The 13,468-nt window shown below is 38.9% G+C and overlaps 1 protein-coding gene across 1 annotated transcript in view; it reads left to right on the top strand.

The window, feature by feature from the left end:
* Nucleotides 1-13,468, top strand: part of FBN2 (fibrillin 2) — a 121,382-nt gene that overhangs the window by 16,913 nt on the left and 91,001 nt on the right. Inside the window, exons 6-7 of the mRNA XM_031064055.1 lie at nucleotides 5,749-5,948; nucleotides 10,666-10,791. Coding sequence (XP_030919915.1) covers nucleotides 5,749-5,948; nucleotides 10,666-10,791 — 326 coding nt within the window. The remainder of the gene's footprint in view (nucleotides 1-5,748; nucleotides 5,949-10,665; nucleotides 10,792-13,468) is intronic.

Here is a 13,468-nt window from a genome sequence, read left to right as displayed (position 1 = left end):
GGTCAGAAAAGGCCATGTGGGACCACTAGAGCAGTAATAAAATTTCAGCCTGAAAATGAAAGCTGTCAGCTGTATGAAAACATCCAAACCTTCGTGATGTGTTTAACATCAATTTTCCACTAAGCTGCTCTTCTTCTCTATTACATGTGAGAATAAACTTCATAGACCACTTCAGGTAATGACTAAAGAACCTGCTGGGGATGTGTCCCAGCTTTGAGTCAGCAGCAATTTTAAATGTTTGAAAGAGTTTTGTGATCATTATTTATGTTGACAATAAACGTGATGCTATTAGATACTTAATTGAGAAATTTACACACAAGTTTCTTAGAAAAAGTCAAGAAAAGGAGGCTTTGATTTTACTATTCAGGTTTTTAAGAAAACCTCAGTCTAAATAGCAGTGCTGCCCACAGATTATTTTTTCCAAGAAAATTAATAGCATTGCCAACTCCCTTTCATATTCCATTGTTCATTGCCAGCCAGCAGTCTTTTTTACCATAACTTTTTGGATGTCACCTTTGAAAAAAATTCTTTTGATTTATATCAAGTACAATTCACCCACCTTCTTGATACCTTTGGAGTGTCCCTTATTGTGCACTCTGTGCTGGCAGCTAAGTATTTACTGTGAAAAAGCCCCCCAAATTTCCATATAAAGTTGATCAAAACATTAAAGGAAGATAAATTTTAGATCATATTTAATAAACATATGCACTTTAAAATGTTTAAATAGCTTTTTGCATTACTGTGACTTATGATCTGCAGATGTTGGAGTTGAGTAAGAAGAATAATATTTACATATGCATAAATTACAGATTTGTGCTCTGAACCCAAGGGCAGTAATGAGTATTGCCAGCCCTTTCATACTCCCATGAACAGTTTGTCAAGCAAAGCCCTGATTTCCCTTTCTTTGGAAGGTTTGGGCAATCCTGTCATTTATCCAGAATCAGTGGGAGAATTGGGCATGGCTTGCTCTTCCAGTCCTGATGGTTCCATGGTAGGAATCCATGGAATACCATGGAATTTCCCCTTGCAGGAAGGTGAAGCTTCACTAGACTTTCATTTATCAAAACATGAAGATTGCACATTGCAAAGGGGAAAAATTGTGAGAGTTCCATTGAAAAAATCTCTTCAATAGTCAACAAACAAGTTCTGCCACAAGCAGCCAAAAAGAATTTCAGATGTCTGGAGACCTCTGATTGCTAGCACAAGCTGTGGGGGAATTTGCCACCTATCAGAGTTGTAATAAAGACAGTTGTTTCTCCATCTTGTTTCCTGTTGGAGTAACTTTTAGCAAGGTGAATTCAACCTCAGGTCTTTGCCAGCACAGACTTATTGTTTCCACCCTGAAGGTTCCCTGACATAGAGTGCAGTCTCTTGGGCTTTCACTCACTGTGCTGATTTTTCTTTCAGGAGAAAGTGAAGTTCCTGGTAAGGCTGGCAGCATTTACTTCTTTCCAGCATTCAGGTCCCATGCATTAGATTGTTAATTTAATAATGCTGCTGTATGAAATGGATTTTTCAGACAACAACAATAATAATAATAATAAATTTGCTGACCTTGAGTCTGCAAGTGAGGTGATGGAAGTTGAACTTACTTATTTTCTCATCAATTCTTAATATTTCCTAAATCTTGCTTAGGGGAGTGAGGTTCTGTAAAAAGTCCAATGAAAGGCAAATTTGCTTTGTAAGGGAGTGAAACACATTAATGAAGTATTAGGTCTTGTTCTTTAATTAACAGGGCCTGTGAAGACCTATCTCAGATACCTTCCTTTACTCACTCCTGATGTGATTTTGATGAACATGCTTAATGTTTTCAGTATTTGTTTTTAGTAATAGAAGCATCAATCTTCTAAGTGGTTTCTAGTTAAAAATGCATGTTTCCAAATGCACTTCCTTATTAGGATATGGTTGTGTGTTTTTTTAAAGTAAAAAAGATGGAAGATACTTCACTGTTCCTTCCTGCTAAATCTTCCTAGTGCTCACAAACATGAAATACAGTATTTGAGATAAAGTGCTTTTCTCTTCTGCAGGCTGGGTGCAGGAGACTGGTGCTGCACCCCTGTTGGATTTATCACAGGAACTGTATTTTGACATTGTGAGATTTCATTTAAAATTTCAGTCTCTGCTTTCCCAGGAAAGAAAACTCAATTTTTAATATCCTTCTGGATTTCTTGCGGTGGACATTCCAGCATGTGTAGTTACCTTTTTACTTTTCTTCATGCCTCGCTTTTTCTCTTTCACGTTGCCTGGGAAGGGGTGAAATTTTTAGGGGCAGGCAGACAAAATTCAGTTAGAAATTGGATCCTTACATGTGTACCACAGTACTTTAATGTTTTGTCCTGAGTGACAGTAGGTGGTATTTAGGATGTTAAACTACTGTATTTCAGGTTTTTAGCTAGTGGGTGTTAGACACAGAGGACACGTGGCAGACAGACTATTCCATATCTCTTTACAGCAGGTTTTTTACATCTTCATCTGAAACATTTGTTTGGCCAGAGGAACAGAAAGGAAACTAAAATAGATGGACACTGAACCAAGATTAGAAATCTCAATGTTGCAGCTCCTTGTCTCAGGCTCCTGTGAACTAGACTTCTTAAATTACAGGTAGAATTAGAATTTTGGGAAGGAACTAATGGAAAAAAAATCCAAGAACTGAAATCTGAATAGTTGAATAGTTCCATTTGAGAATACAAAATATACACTTTTATGACAAAATGGAAATGTTGCAGCATAGCTAAATACTGAAGTCCATGGTGTGATTTTTTTTTTTCTTGGTGCCAGGAAAAAAAAAATTCCTCATTACCTTTAATTATGTTAACAACTTGAATTGTTGATAAAGGTTGTCATTCTTCAGGTCACTGTGCGTATTGAATATAATTTTTGAAGTTAGAAAACAAAACTGTATAACACATGTGCTGAAGATCACCTCATTTCACCAAAGCAGCTACCCTTTCTGGAGTAACAAATGATTTATAACTTACGTTCAACATATGTTCTTTCTGGCAAAATTATTCCATCAGCAGTGCTGGCAAAGGAACAAATGAAGAACCACCTAAGAATTAAGAGAAGCAAACCCATATGGAAAAGATGACTGATTCATAAATGGGAGTTTTTAAGGTCTGATCAACCATTATAACAATATCATCTGACTGGCTGTGCGAAACTAATCCACAGCTTCATTTGAAGCTACAAAGTATCTTCAAAATAGCATCTATTTTTATTGTATTTGCTTCCCACGTGTAAAATTCACTGTGTGACTACAGATCTTTGTGTAAACAGCTGAACTTTGCCATTAACCTGAACATGCTTGCCTTCACTTTGTGTTTTGAAATCTTATCTTTTCCTCCAGTATAGAAGAGCAGCCACTAATCAGTCTCTTTACCTTTGGGCTTCATGCTGGATAAACTGAACAAGTAAAGATTTTTGAAATGAGTGCCCTTTTTAAGAACAATATATTAAATTACGATAATATTTTAAAATACTTATATTATTATAAAGTGTATATCTGAATAGATATGCAGCAGGCTTATGCTGATAAAAATTGTTTGGTTATAGAATCTGAGTATTAGATCAATGCATATTCTGTTCATTAGGGCATGGGTGGGCACCTATGCATAGGTGGTTTCCAGAGCATGTATTTCTATTTGATAGGATACAGTAAGCAATAGGTGACTCCTCCTTGTACCTGACTCGTTCATATTCTCTTGAACAAACATGCTTTGGTGTCTGGTTATATTCTCTAATCTCTCTACTGAACACACTCTCTAAACTGAACTTTTCATTGCTAGTTTTGACAGAGTTTACCCAATCATTTTGTTTCTTATTGGAAGGTAGTGGAACTCAGATACAATTCACAACTCTAGTTTGAATTTCAAGTTAATTTCCTCTGATTGAATTCCAAGCTTCTTAATGCAGAATATCTTTGGCCAGGATATTTGGCCTGTCACCAGCCATTACACAGAGAAATACATGGTTTGAATTTCTACTGTGATTCCTTCCTGATATTCGAAGATTGGTACTATGAAAAATTGTGTCTTGGAGAATTGCTGCTGTAAAAATTCAGCACTGCCAGGAGCATACTTGTTTACTGAATAGGAATTGCTAGGTGAGCTGGGATTGCTAAGGAATTCAGACCTGCTGAATGCAAGTTTCGGGGATTTGAAGGTGTGCAGTAAGTCATTATTTGATTTCACTGTAGAGGGCATTCACCCATGGAGAGCTGAACTCTCAGTGTGTGGAGCAAGGACGGGATTTTCTTTTAATCATGTATTTATTTTGCTAGAAGTGCCATTTTTGTGGCGGGGTGGTCACAGGAGAAGCTCAGGGTGTAACTTTGAAGAATGTTTTGTATTGATAATCAAGAAATAGTAAAGTTCACAGGCCGTACTGAGTATGTAAGATCTTTTAATTGTCTTTTATCATCAGGCATTTCTGTACTTGTGTACTTGGTTGACTTTATTTAAAGTGAAAATCCCAGCTGAAATCAACTACCAGTGTACATCAATTACTGCAGAAGTCTTGCCTAGACTGGTACCTGAGTGACCCTGACTAAAGAGAGGGAGCAGAACATTTACTTCTGTTTGAACTTTCATTTTAAGAGCCCAGGAAGCTTAGTATAAAATCTCACAGGGAAGACGATTTTTTTGCTTTCCAAAAATGTCAAAGCTCTTACTTTTTCAGGGTGAAAGTATCAAGTTATAGAAAGCAAGGGTTGTCTGTTTTGCATGTTGGTTGTGGGACCAGCTGCACCCTAATGAAAGTGTGTGGAAGACAGTGTGTTATCCACATATTGGTGTTGGAGCCTGCTTTTGATAGGGAAAAAAAAGAGGATGGAACAGCAGCTTGAGCAGCCATAACCCCACTGTTGTGCCTTCCCTCATGTGACTGAGTCTGAGTAAAAACTTTGCATTCTCTTCTTTTTTTTGCCCCTCACTCTTTTTAAGTGTTTCCATAAGGATGTGAAATCTGGCTTAGAGCAACAAGATGTTTCTTATTTATTCCTAGAGAATTTCAGTTACTTGTTGATCCTGGTTGGTGTTGACTCATAATGTAAAAAAACCTCTCTTTATACAGGTTCAGTGTTAATGAACTAAATTTTCACAGGAATTCTACTAGAAGTGTATCTTCTATGCTTTATTCAGTGTACTGCAAACAGCTTGGATTTGTTGTGTTGTCTCATGGTTCCCTTCTGAAAGTAAGTGGTGGTTTGCCAATCAGTCCTCTGTAGGTAGCACAATTTTGCAACAGGAATTCCAGCTGGAATGATGATTCTGTGACTGTCTCTGGCATGCATCTTGATCAGTGTGGAGTGAAAAAATGTGTGGCTGCTGTGGGTTGTAGCTCCCTCCTATAAATCACCATGAAGTAGCTTAGAAGCTAGAAAACCAGTTTCCAGTCATTGTTTGCTTAATCTCATCTTCTCTTTTATTTGTTTGCTTGTTTGTGTCTAAAACTCTTTCGCTTGCTGTGGATTTTAATGGATACATTGTCAATGCTCAAGAGCAATTTTGTGTCCAGCTGCCTTTCATTTAGTTGTGTCTTTTTGAAAGACATAAATTGAATTGTAACCTCGTGAAAGTCACTGCCTTCAATGGAAGGTGTCATGCAACTTCTGTAAGCCGCAATATAGCTTAAATTTCCATGGAATTTTCTTAATATAGGTATCTACTGGATTAAAAAACAATTCCTTCTACAGCTACAAGTACAGTGCCTTGTATAATTCAGCGAGCTTTCCTTTTTTTCCTCCCCTCCAGATTACAGGACAGGCCCGTGTTTCACGCAGGTGAGCAAGCAGATGTGCCAGGGCCAGCTGACAGGGATTGTGTGCACCAAGTCCCTGTGCTGTGCCACCGTGGGACGGGCCTGGGGCCACCCCTGTGAGATGTGCCCTGCCCAGCCCCAGCCCTGCCGCCGCGGCTTCATCCCAAATATCCGCACTGGGGCCTGCCAAGGTGAGCTCTGGCTGGAATTCTCCGTGTGGCGACCCTCACCTCTGACAATCAGAGGAAACCTTGCAGTAAGGTCACTGTTTTCCTCGTGTGTGGTCTGTGTTTTGGGATAAAATGCAGGTGTGCTCTGCTGCCTCCAGATTTTTGCTGCTGGACCTAGAGAGCGAAGCTTAAGTGCCTGGAAAAAGTGATTATTAATCAATACTAAGGAAAAAAATATTTGATGTTGTTTTTCCTTCTGTGTCAGAGCTAGGCCTCTGCCTGCGTGCAGCAGTTTATGTTTTGCCATTCGTCTTGAAGTGATTAATATGTTTTAGACACTCTTTTCATAACAGTGTCAGGAGCAGAAACAGTGCACCACAGAAGGGGTGCGTGTTGCAGTCTCCAAGTCAAGCTCCATTGTATGACTTGGCCACGTACAAAGGGTCCTTGAAGCTGCTCTGCCAGGCTGGCCCTGGCATAGTTTCTGGGGCTTCATTTGAATTATGTGAAAGATCAGTGGTGCTCTTTAGCACCCATGCCCACAATAATTTTGTTTTCTTTTTCTGGCAGTATATTCCCTGTGGCAAATAGTTTTGAGTTACCCGTTTGACAAAGTTGCTAAATTCCGCTGGGGAGCATAGAAACAATGTGGTAGTCTACTTCGTGTGATGGGTAAACAAAGGAAGTTTGAACAGCTGTAATTTTTGCTACATTTTTGACATAAAGTTGCTAAATAGGAAGATTGGGTTGTATTTATGTCAGCTGGGCTTAGCACACAATGTTACAAGGTGATGGCAAGGCGTAGATGAGAAATGCTTGGCCTTTCTTTGGGGAAAAGGGAGAGACAGAATTTCTTCATTTCACAGAATCTTTGCCTTCCAGCAGTTGAGACATTTCCTTCTGAGCTCTGAGTTCTGGTAACTCCTGGTAACCTGAGCTCTGTGCTGTGAGCAGGTTGGTAGCACCACGTCTCTCTTGTGAATTACCAGCCCACTTTGATGCAGGAAGGGGCTGGATGTGGCACTTCATGCCTTTCCAAACTCCACATTGCAGTGCAGAGTCTGCTGAAATAAGATCACAGAATCTCAGAATGGTTGGAGATGGAAGAGACCTCTGGACATCATCCAGTCCAGCCCCCTGCCAGGGCAGAGTCACCCAGAGCAGGTGACACAGGAGTGTGTCCATGTGGGGTTGAAATGCCTCCAGACCTCCCTGGGCAGCCTGTTCTGGTGCTCTGCCATCCTCAGTAGGAAGCTCAGAAGAAACCAGATGTTTTCTCTGAGGGTTTTAGAAGCAAACAGAGGGATCTGTCATGCTTTTCAGTGCTTTTCTCTCTGTTGAGGACATCAGATTTGCAGAGACTTTGATATAAGGAACACAAACCCCTTTGGTATTCGGTAAAACTACCTATGTCATGTATCAGGGAGACCAGGCTCACTCAGTCCACACTTCAGATGTTTGGTATTTTTGAAGTGATTGCTTGCATCAGTAGATAGCTGGGTTTGGGAGTTGGTATGAACAACTCCAAATCAGTGGAACTTGCAAGCTTTGCTGCTGGAAAATGAATCATGATCTCAGTAGGTGTTAGAGATCTGAATTTGACAAGATGTCACTCCCAAGTAGGAAGTTGCTTCTACTCTGCAAAGGATTTGCAGGATTCAATCTTAAATGGGTCTTCAGGACCTTTTGAGGCTTAATTATGTTTTCTGGATAATGTTCTTGTATTAGTAGATTACTACTAATACATTGTAGTAGTACTGTTAGCTTCATTATTACTATGAACAGGTTTAACAAAATCTAAGAGAAGCAAAACCAATCCAAAATTCAAATTGTTTGGTTGTGTTTCCTTTTTTTCTTTTTTCTTTTTTTTTTTTTTCTGTTTTCCCCCTGGAAGTTTCTATTCAGCCGTGTCTTAAAAAGGGATGTAACTGTTCAGACATCCCTCATTCCAAGAATTCAGGCAGGAGGAACTTCAGTGTTCTGCTTGAATGAGCTTTATTGCCACTGCTGCATGGCCTTGGGAGAAGCATAATGGCAGAAATCCTGTGCTGGGTGTTCTCTCAGTTCCTCCCTGCATTCCTCAAAAGTCCCATTTCCCACCTACACCCTTTCCCTGCAGACAGTTAATTTTTTGCTCTAAGGAGAGAAGAGTGGTCACGGCTGAGTAGATTTTGAAAATAGGAAGGTTCTTCTCCCTGCCTCTGCTGCTGACATGGTTATGTGCATGTATCCATGAAGGAGATAAAATCCAAGAGAATCTGTTCTGTAGTAGGATGTTAAAATGTTAAAGGCACTGAGGTGAACTGGACAAGAGGGAGAAGACGGGATGGTTCAAAGTCATAATGAAAAGCGTTGATTTCTTTTTGTAATCTGGTGCTTGGTATTACTGTGTCTGCGTTACTGAAAATATTGACAGTATTGTCCAGGATCACATCCTGCTGTTGTGAAAATAATTACTGAAACAGGGAAAAAATAGCATGGTAATATTTCTGTTGTGTGCAGTATTTCTGCTTCATAGGATGCAGAGGAGGAACCAACGGCTTCCCATTGTATTCATGAGTAATTCACTTTTTATTCCCACATGCCAGATCAATTACAAAGAAACTCCCCATACATATTCCAGGTAGAACTAAAGAGAGTTTTCTTTTAATTTGGATAAATTTTGTCACCTCTATACTAAAAAACTCTCCAACATTTGTGTCTTAACATCTGAGTGGATTTATTTTTCCTGAGCTTTTTTGGTTTATCAGTTTTTTTTAGAAACAGCCCACAGATCAGAAAGGGAAGGTGCATGTTTAAAGTTAGCTGTGCAAATCCCACAGGCATTTTGCAGAGAAAAGTCTGCAAAAGCACAAAATCTTTTTTCCCTCACCAAATATTAGACTATGAACACATGGAAACATTCTGCTTAATCTGTAACATATTGAACTTTTCTATGTAGAACTGTATCTGCAGACTTATTAGTCAAATTTGCTGTTTATGGTAAAAAGTTTCTTGTGTTAATGTGGTTGAGGTTTAAAAGTGTAAGTGGATAATTAATAATGCTGAAACTTCAGTGTGGTTTAGCCTAACTGTCAAAGATTCTAAAAAAACCAAACCCTCATTTCAATTTGTTTGTATTTTGAGAAAAAAAATATCCTAAAACAGCATTTATGAAGCAATTGATCAAATACACCCTTTTAATAAAATTCTTTTGTTCTTCCTGACTTTTCTCAGTCTCAAAACACCAATTATATATTAAAACAAACTTAGGTTTTCAGCAAAAGGTAATACTGACAAAAAAACCCAATCAGTCTCCTAGCATTAAGTTAGGATGAAAGTTGAATCTGCTTGCTTTCTTAACAATTAAATATGATGTAAGTGCACTTAAATGTGATGCATTGCATCATTGGGATTGCCTCTTCAGGCTTCAGCAAGGCTCAACATCTATCTGCCATCTTAAAAGACCTGAAAGAAATTAATGGAATTGATAGAGATTAAAATTTAGTTCACCTCAGGCCTCCAGTGATATTTCCCTGTTTCTGGGAGGTGTTTATTGCCTGCTGCTGCTGCCATTAATTCACTATTCCTTGACACCTTCATCTTCTAAAACTGTATCACACACACAGTGGATTTTAACAACTGATCTGCTGACACAGAGAACTTAATTTAAGTGTTAATAAGTGACAAAAGGCACAGCCACACTGTGTGTGATAAATGCATTTTGAGGCCCCAGGGTCAGAAGACAAACACCACATGTTTTACTCAGTAGGGAGCTACAGGGTGGGCTGTGTATCAATAAATGCTGCAACCATCTTCTCTCTAGATGTTGCTAAGCCATGTCAAGGTTCACAGAATAATTAGGGTTGGAAGGAATCTCTGGAGAGCACCCAGTCCAGCTCCCCACTCCTTAAAATACTTCAGACATGAAGTGTTTGATTTCCAGGTAAACAGGCAGCAAGCACTGGTTATTTAGAGGGGAAAAAAAACATATTAAAAAAAATTAAAAATGAATACATTCTATGCCTTTGATAAAGTCCTTAATCCATTTGCAGTCTTAACTGTTGCATTTTGGACATGACAGTGTGCTGTGTGAATCAGCATGGACTCAGGAGCTGAATGCAGAATTCTCAGCAAATGTATTTAAACTTAAGTCCAATGGTTACCAGAAAAAACCCCAACTCTGCAAAAAGTGCTCGCCTTCTTCCTGAGCTATGAGAAATTATACTTGCTTAAATTAAAAAGCAGGTGACTGGGCAAGGCAAATACCATAGGTTTATCCACAGCACGAGCACCAGGAGGAATAGAAAACTGAAGGACTAAAATCCACAAACTCAGGTGGAATTTCAGTGCCTTAAAGGGGCTTTGATCATCCACCTGAAAAAGAGTTCATATTCTTGCCAGATGTTACCTGGGGGCACCACACAGCTGGAACAAACAGTTCCAGAAGATTCCTGAAACACCAGGATGGTAACTCCAGGGTAAAGCTACTAAGGGAGCTAACCAGGAAAAATCTCCTATTAGATAGTTTTGTATAAAAAGGTACAGAAACATGGAGTGGTTTATGTGTAACCAAACTAGAGCTGGCAAGAAAAAAAAAAAACCACAAAAACAACAACAACAATACAAAAACAAACAAAAAACCCCAACAAAATTTGAAGTGGAAGTAGAACTTACTGAAATGGGACAGGAAGCTACTGAAAGTAACTTACATATCTTGTGTAGATAATCAGATCTGGGTCTTTTTTTGTGTTTGCAGATGTTGATGAGTGCCAGGCTATCCCTGGAGTCTGCCAAGGAGGAAACTGCATTAATTCAGTAGGTTCATACGAGTGCAAGTGTCCTGTGGGCCACAAACAGAATGAGGCAACTCAGAAATGTGATGGTAAGTGATGCTGTAGGAGAACATACCCCAAAAGGGGTTGTGCAGAGCATTAGAGCACTTTGGTAATGAACATTATTAAGCAATTGTGGTGTCTGATCTGGACAGGCATAGGATCACTGAACTGTGTTTTTTGTTTCTACTTTGCAGCATCCCATCTTTTCTATTTGGCTGTTCCTGTTTTGCATTAGATATTTTTTTCTGTCTGACTTCTGTGGGTAAAGACAGTGTTTATTTTCTTTGAAAATTTAGCACTTGATAAAAACTCTTGTGTGTGAGTACCCTGTAACTGCTGCTGAGTTACTAGGATTTTCTTTGTTTTCTCAAAGATATATTCTAGTTCAGGTAGATATTTTTGGCCTAGTGACCACAGAGTGAAGGCAAATGTCTGGATGAGTCTGGATAAGTGAAAAATACCAAGGAAATTCCCTTCTCTTTTGAATGAAAAATACACAGACCATCTTTTATAAGTGTAGTTTAATAAACATAGACCATATTTACTCAGTAAATGTGTCGATGTAATTAAGAGTAGCAATTCCATATAATTTAAAACAATGTGAAAGAAAATTGCTGAGTTTTTGTGAGTCTGCTGAAGACTTCACTGATTTCAGTGACTTTTTCATCCCTTTGAAAGGAATCAGAACTCTCAGACTTCACCTTAACCAGTGGGTGATTTCATGTTTAAGTTCTGTTGATAAGAGGATTTTGTTCTTAAAGGCTTTGACTTGTTATTTGCTGGCAGTTTAATTGTGGTACCAAATTACATTTTGCTCAGTATTCAGTTACAAATGCATTGTTTGTTGCCAATTTTGGATGTCCCTTCATTTTTTTTGAGTTGCCTGCAGTACAATAGTCACAGAAAAATTAAGTAATATGGTCAGTTTAAAAATCATGTCTTTTCAGTGAAAATGTTGCTTCTGGTGTTGTTGCAAGTAATAACCTAAGTAGAAAATTTTTAAAACTCCAAAGATATTATTTTCTGGTCCTGCCCTGCACATTCTTCTGTTTTACTGTGATTTGGTTTTTTGGTGTTGACTAGTTTTAGTTTTTACTCAGCACCTGAAAGGGGATGGAGCAGGTAGGTATGTAGATGCATGTGGTCGAAAAGGAACAACAAAAGTCAGAAGGTCCCTGAGAACTTTACAAATTGTATTAGGAAATTACACATTTGGAAACTGGAATGTTTGTCCCTGACCTCCTGCTATTGGCAGATGGGGGTTGGATTTGAAATAAAGGGCGGGGTGAAGGAGAAGGGGGAGGGAGGGAGGAAGAGAAAAAGAAGGCAAAAAGGAAAGAAAGAGGGAAGAAAAGTTCCTTGCGTTGGCTTTTTACACAGATTAGTACAAGAGGTCCTTTATTGGTCTAGTCCTTGATTTTTACCCACAGACTCTTAACCTATCTTATCTATCTGTCCATGCCTGTAATCCATTCTTTTTTGTTAGAAGTGCTCTTGGTTTTTTTTTTTTGATTCTCTTAACTGTGGTTCTTTTGATGCCAAAGGATGTATTCAGAGACATGTTTCCTTTCTTCTGAAAACAGTACTTAGAGCATTCTTTGCATTCTGTTTTAACAATCTAAATCTTTAAAAATGTTTTTTTAACATTTTCCTTGATGGTATCCACTGGAAAAGGTGAATGTATTTTTAACATAGATCATCTTAAAAAGCTGCGGTACTCATGGGACTGTGCAGAATCATCTGCTGTCTGATTTTGCTGTTACTTCATGGTTTGCTAATCAACAGCTCTTCATTTCCTGTTGGCAGCCTGCTGCAGAACAGGTCATATGTTCTGGCTTTTTTGTCTTTCAAGCCCTGCCACTTGTGTCCGTGGCTAAAGTTAAATACAAATCAGTCCCTGGTCACAGCTTCCCTAGTCAGATAATTCCCCGCAGGGAATTAGGCAAATAACAGCCCTCTCCTCACAGTTTGTACCATCTTTTTGGGGGAGGAAAGACATTGTGAAGCTTCACAGCCAAGGAGGTAATGCCAAAATTATAGCAGGATAATACCATGCTTACATTACTCTAATGGTGGAGCAGGGAGTGAAAGATAAGCCGTGGTTCTAGTCTGGCTTTTTTACTTGTAGGCTTAATTAAGTGTTTCTAATCTGTCAGGGTTAAATTTATAGGAAAATACTATAGGCAGTCCTTCAAACAATTGCACTTCCAGTTAGTAGAGCTGGTAATTTGAATGAAGTAACATAATTTATAAATATCTAGGAATCTGTGGATGTGGGTGGTGCCATTGGGAAGGATGTAAGGAACTGGTGTCCTGTGAGCCAACGGAACCTGTGTACAGAGAAATCATTTAGTACAAACTGCATTATTTAAAGACTTCTTTTGTCACAAACATTGTGTAGGAATGATGTGGTATGGAGTATTCTGCTCGCTCCTTCCCCTCTTTTAGGTATGGAAAGGCAGATAAATGTTACTAACAGGCTACAAGGGACAAAATCCAAGTTGGAGTCAGTAACAGACAAGGCTCCAGTGTTCAGAGGCTAGAGCCTTGCCATAATTATTCAGACCTTCTTTACTGTAACAGCAATTCTCCTACTTAAGAAGGAGGGATTTGAGGTCCCCTTTATACCCTCTGCCCCTGAGCATCCAGAGGTATTTTGTGGTTTAGGGTTTTTTTTCTCCTTTTGCTCTTCCTGGGAACAACAGTACTTGTTAGAATAAGCAG

Source organism: Geospiza fortis, unplaced genomic scaffold (genome assembly GCF_000277835.1).
Source record: "Geospiza fortis unplaced genomic scaffold, GeoFor_1.0 scaffold1199, whole genome shotgun sequence".
Taxonomy (NCBI): Eukaryota; Metazoa; Chordata; class Aves; order Passeriformes; family Thraupidae; genus Geospiza; species Geospiza fortis.
This window is presented reverse-complemented; position numbering and strand designations above follow the sequence as displayed.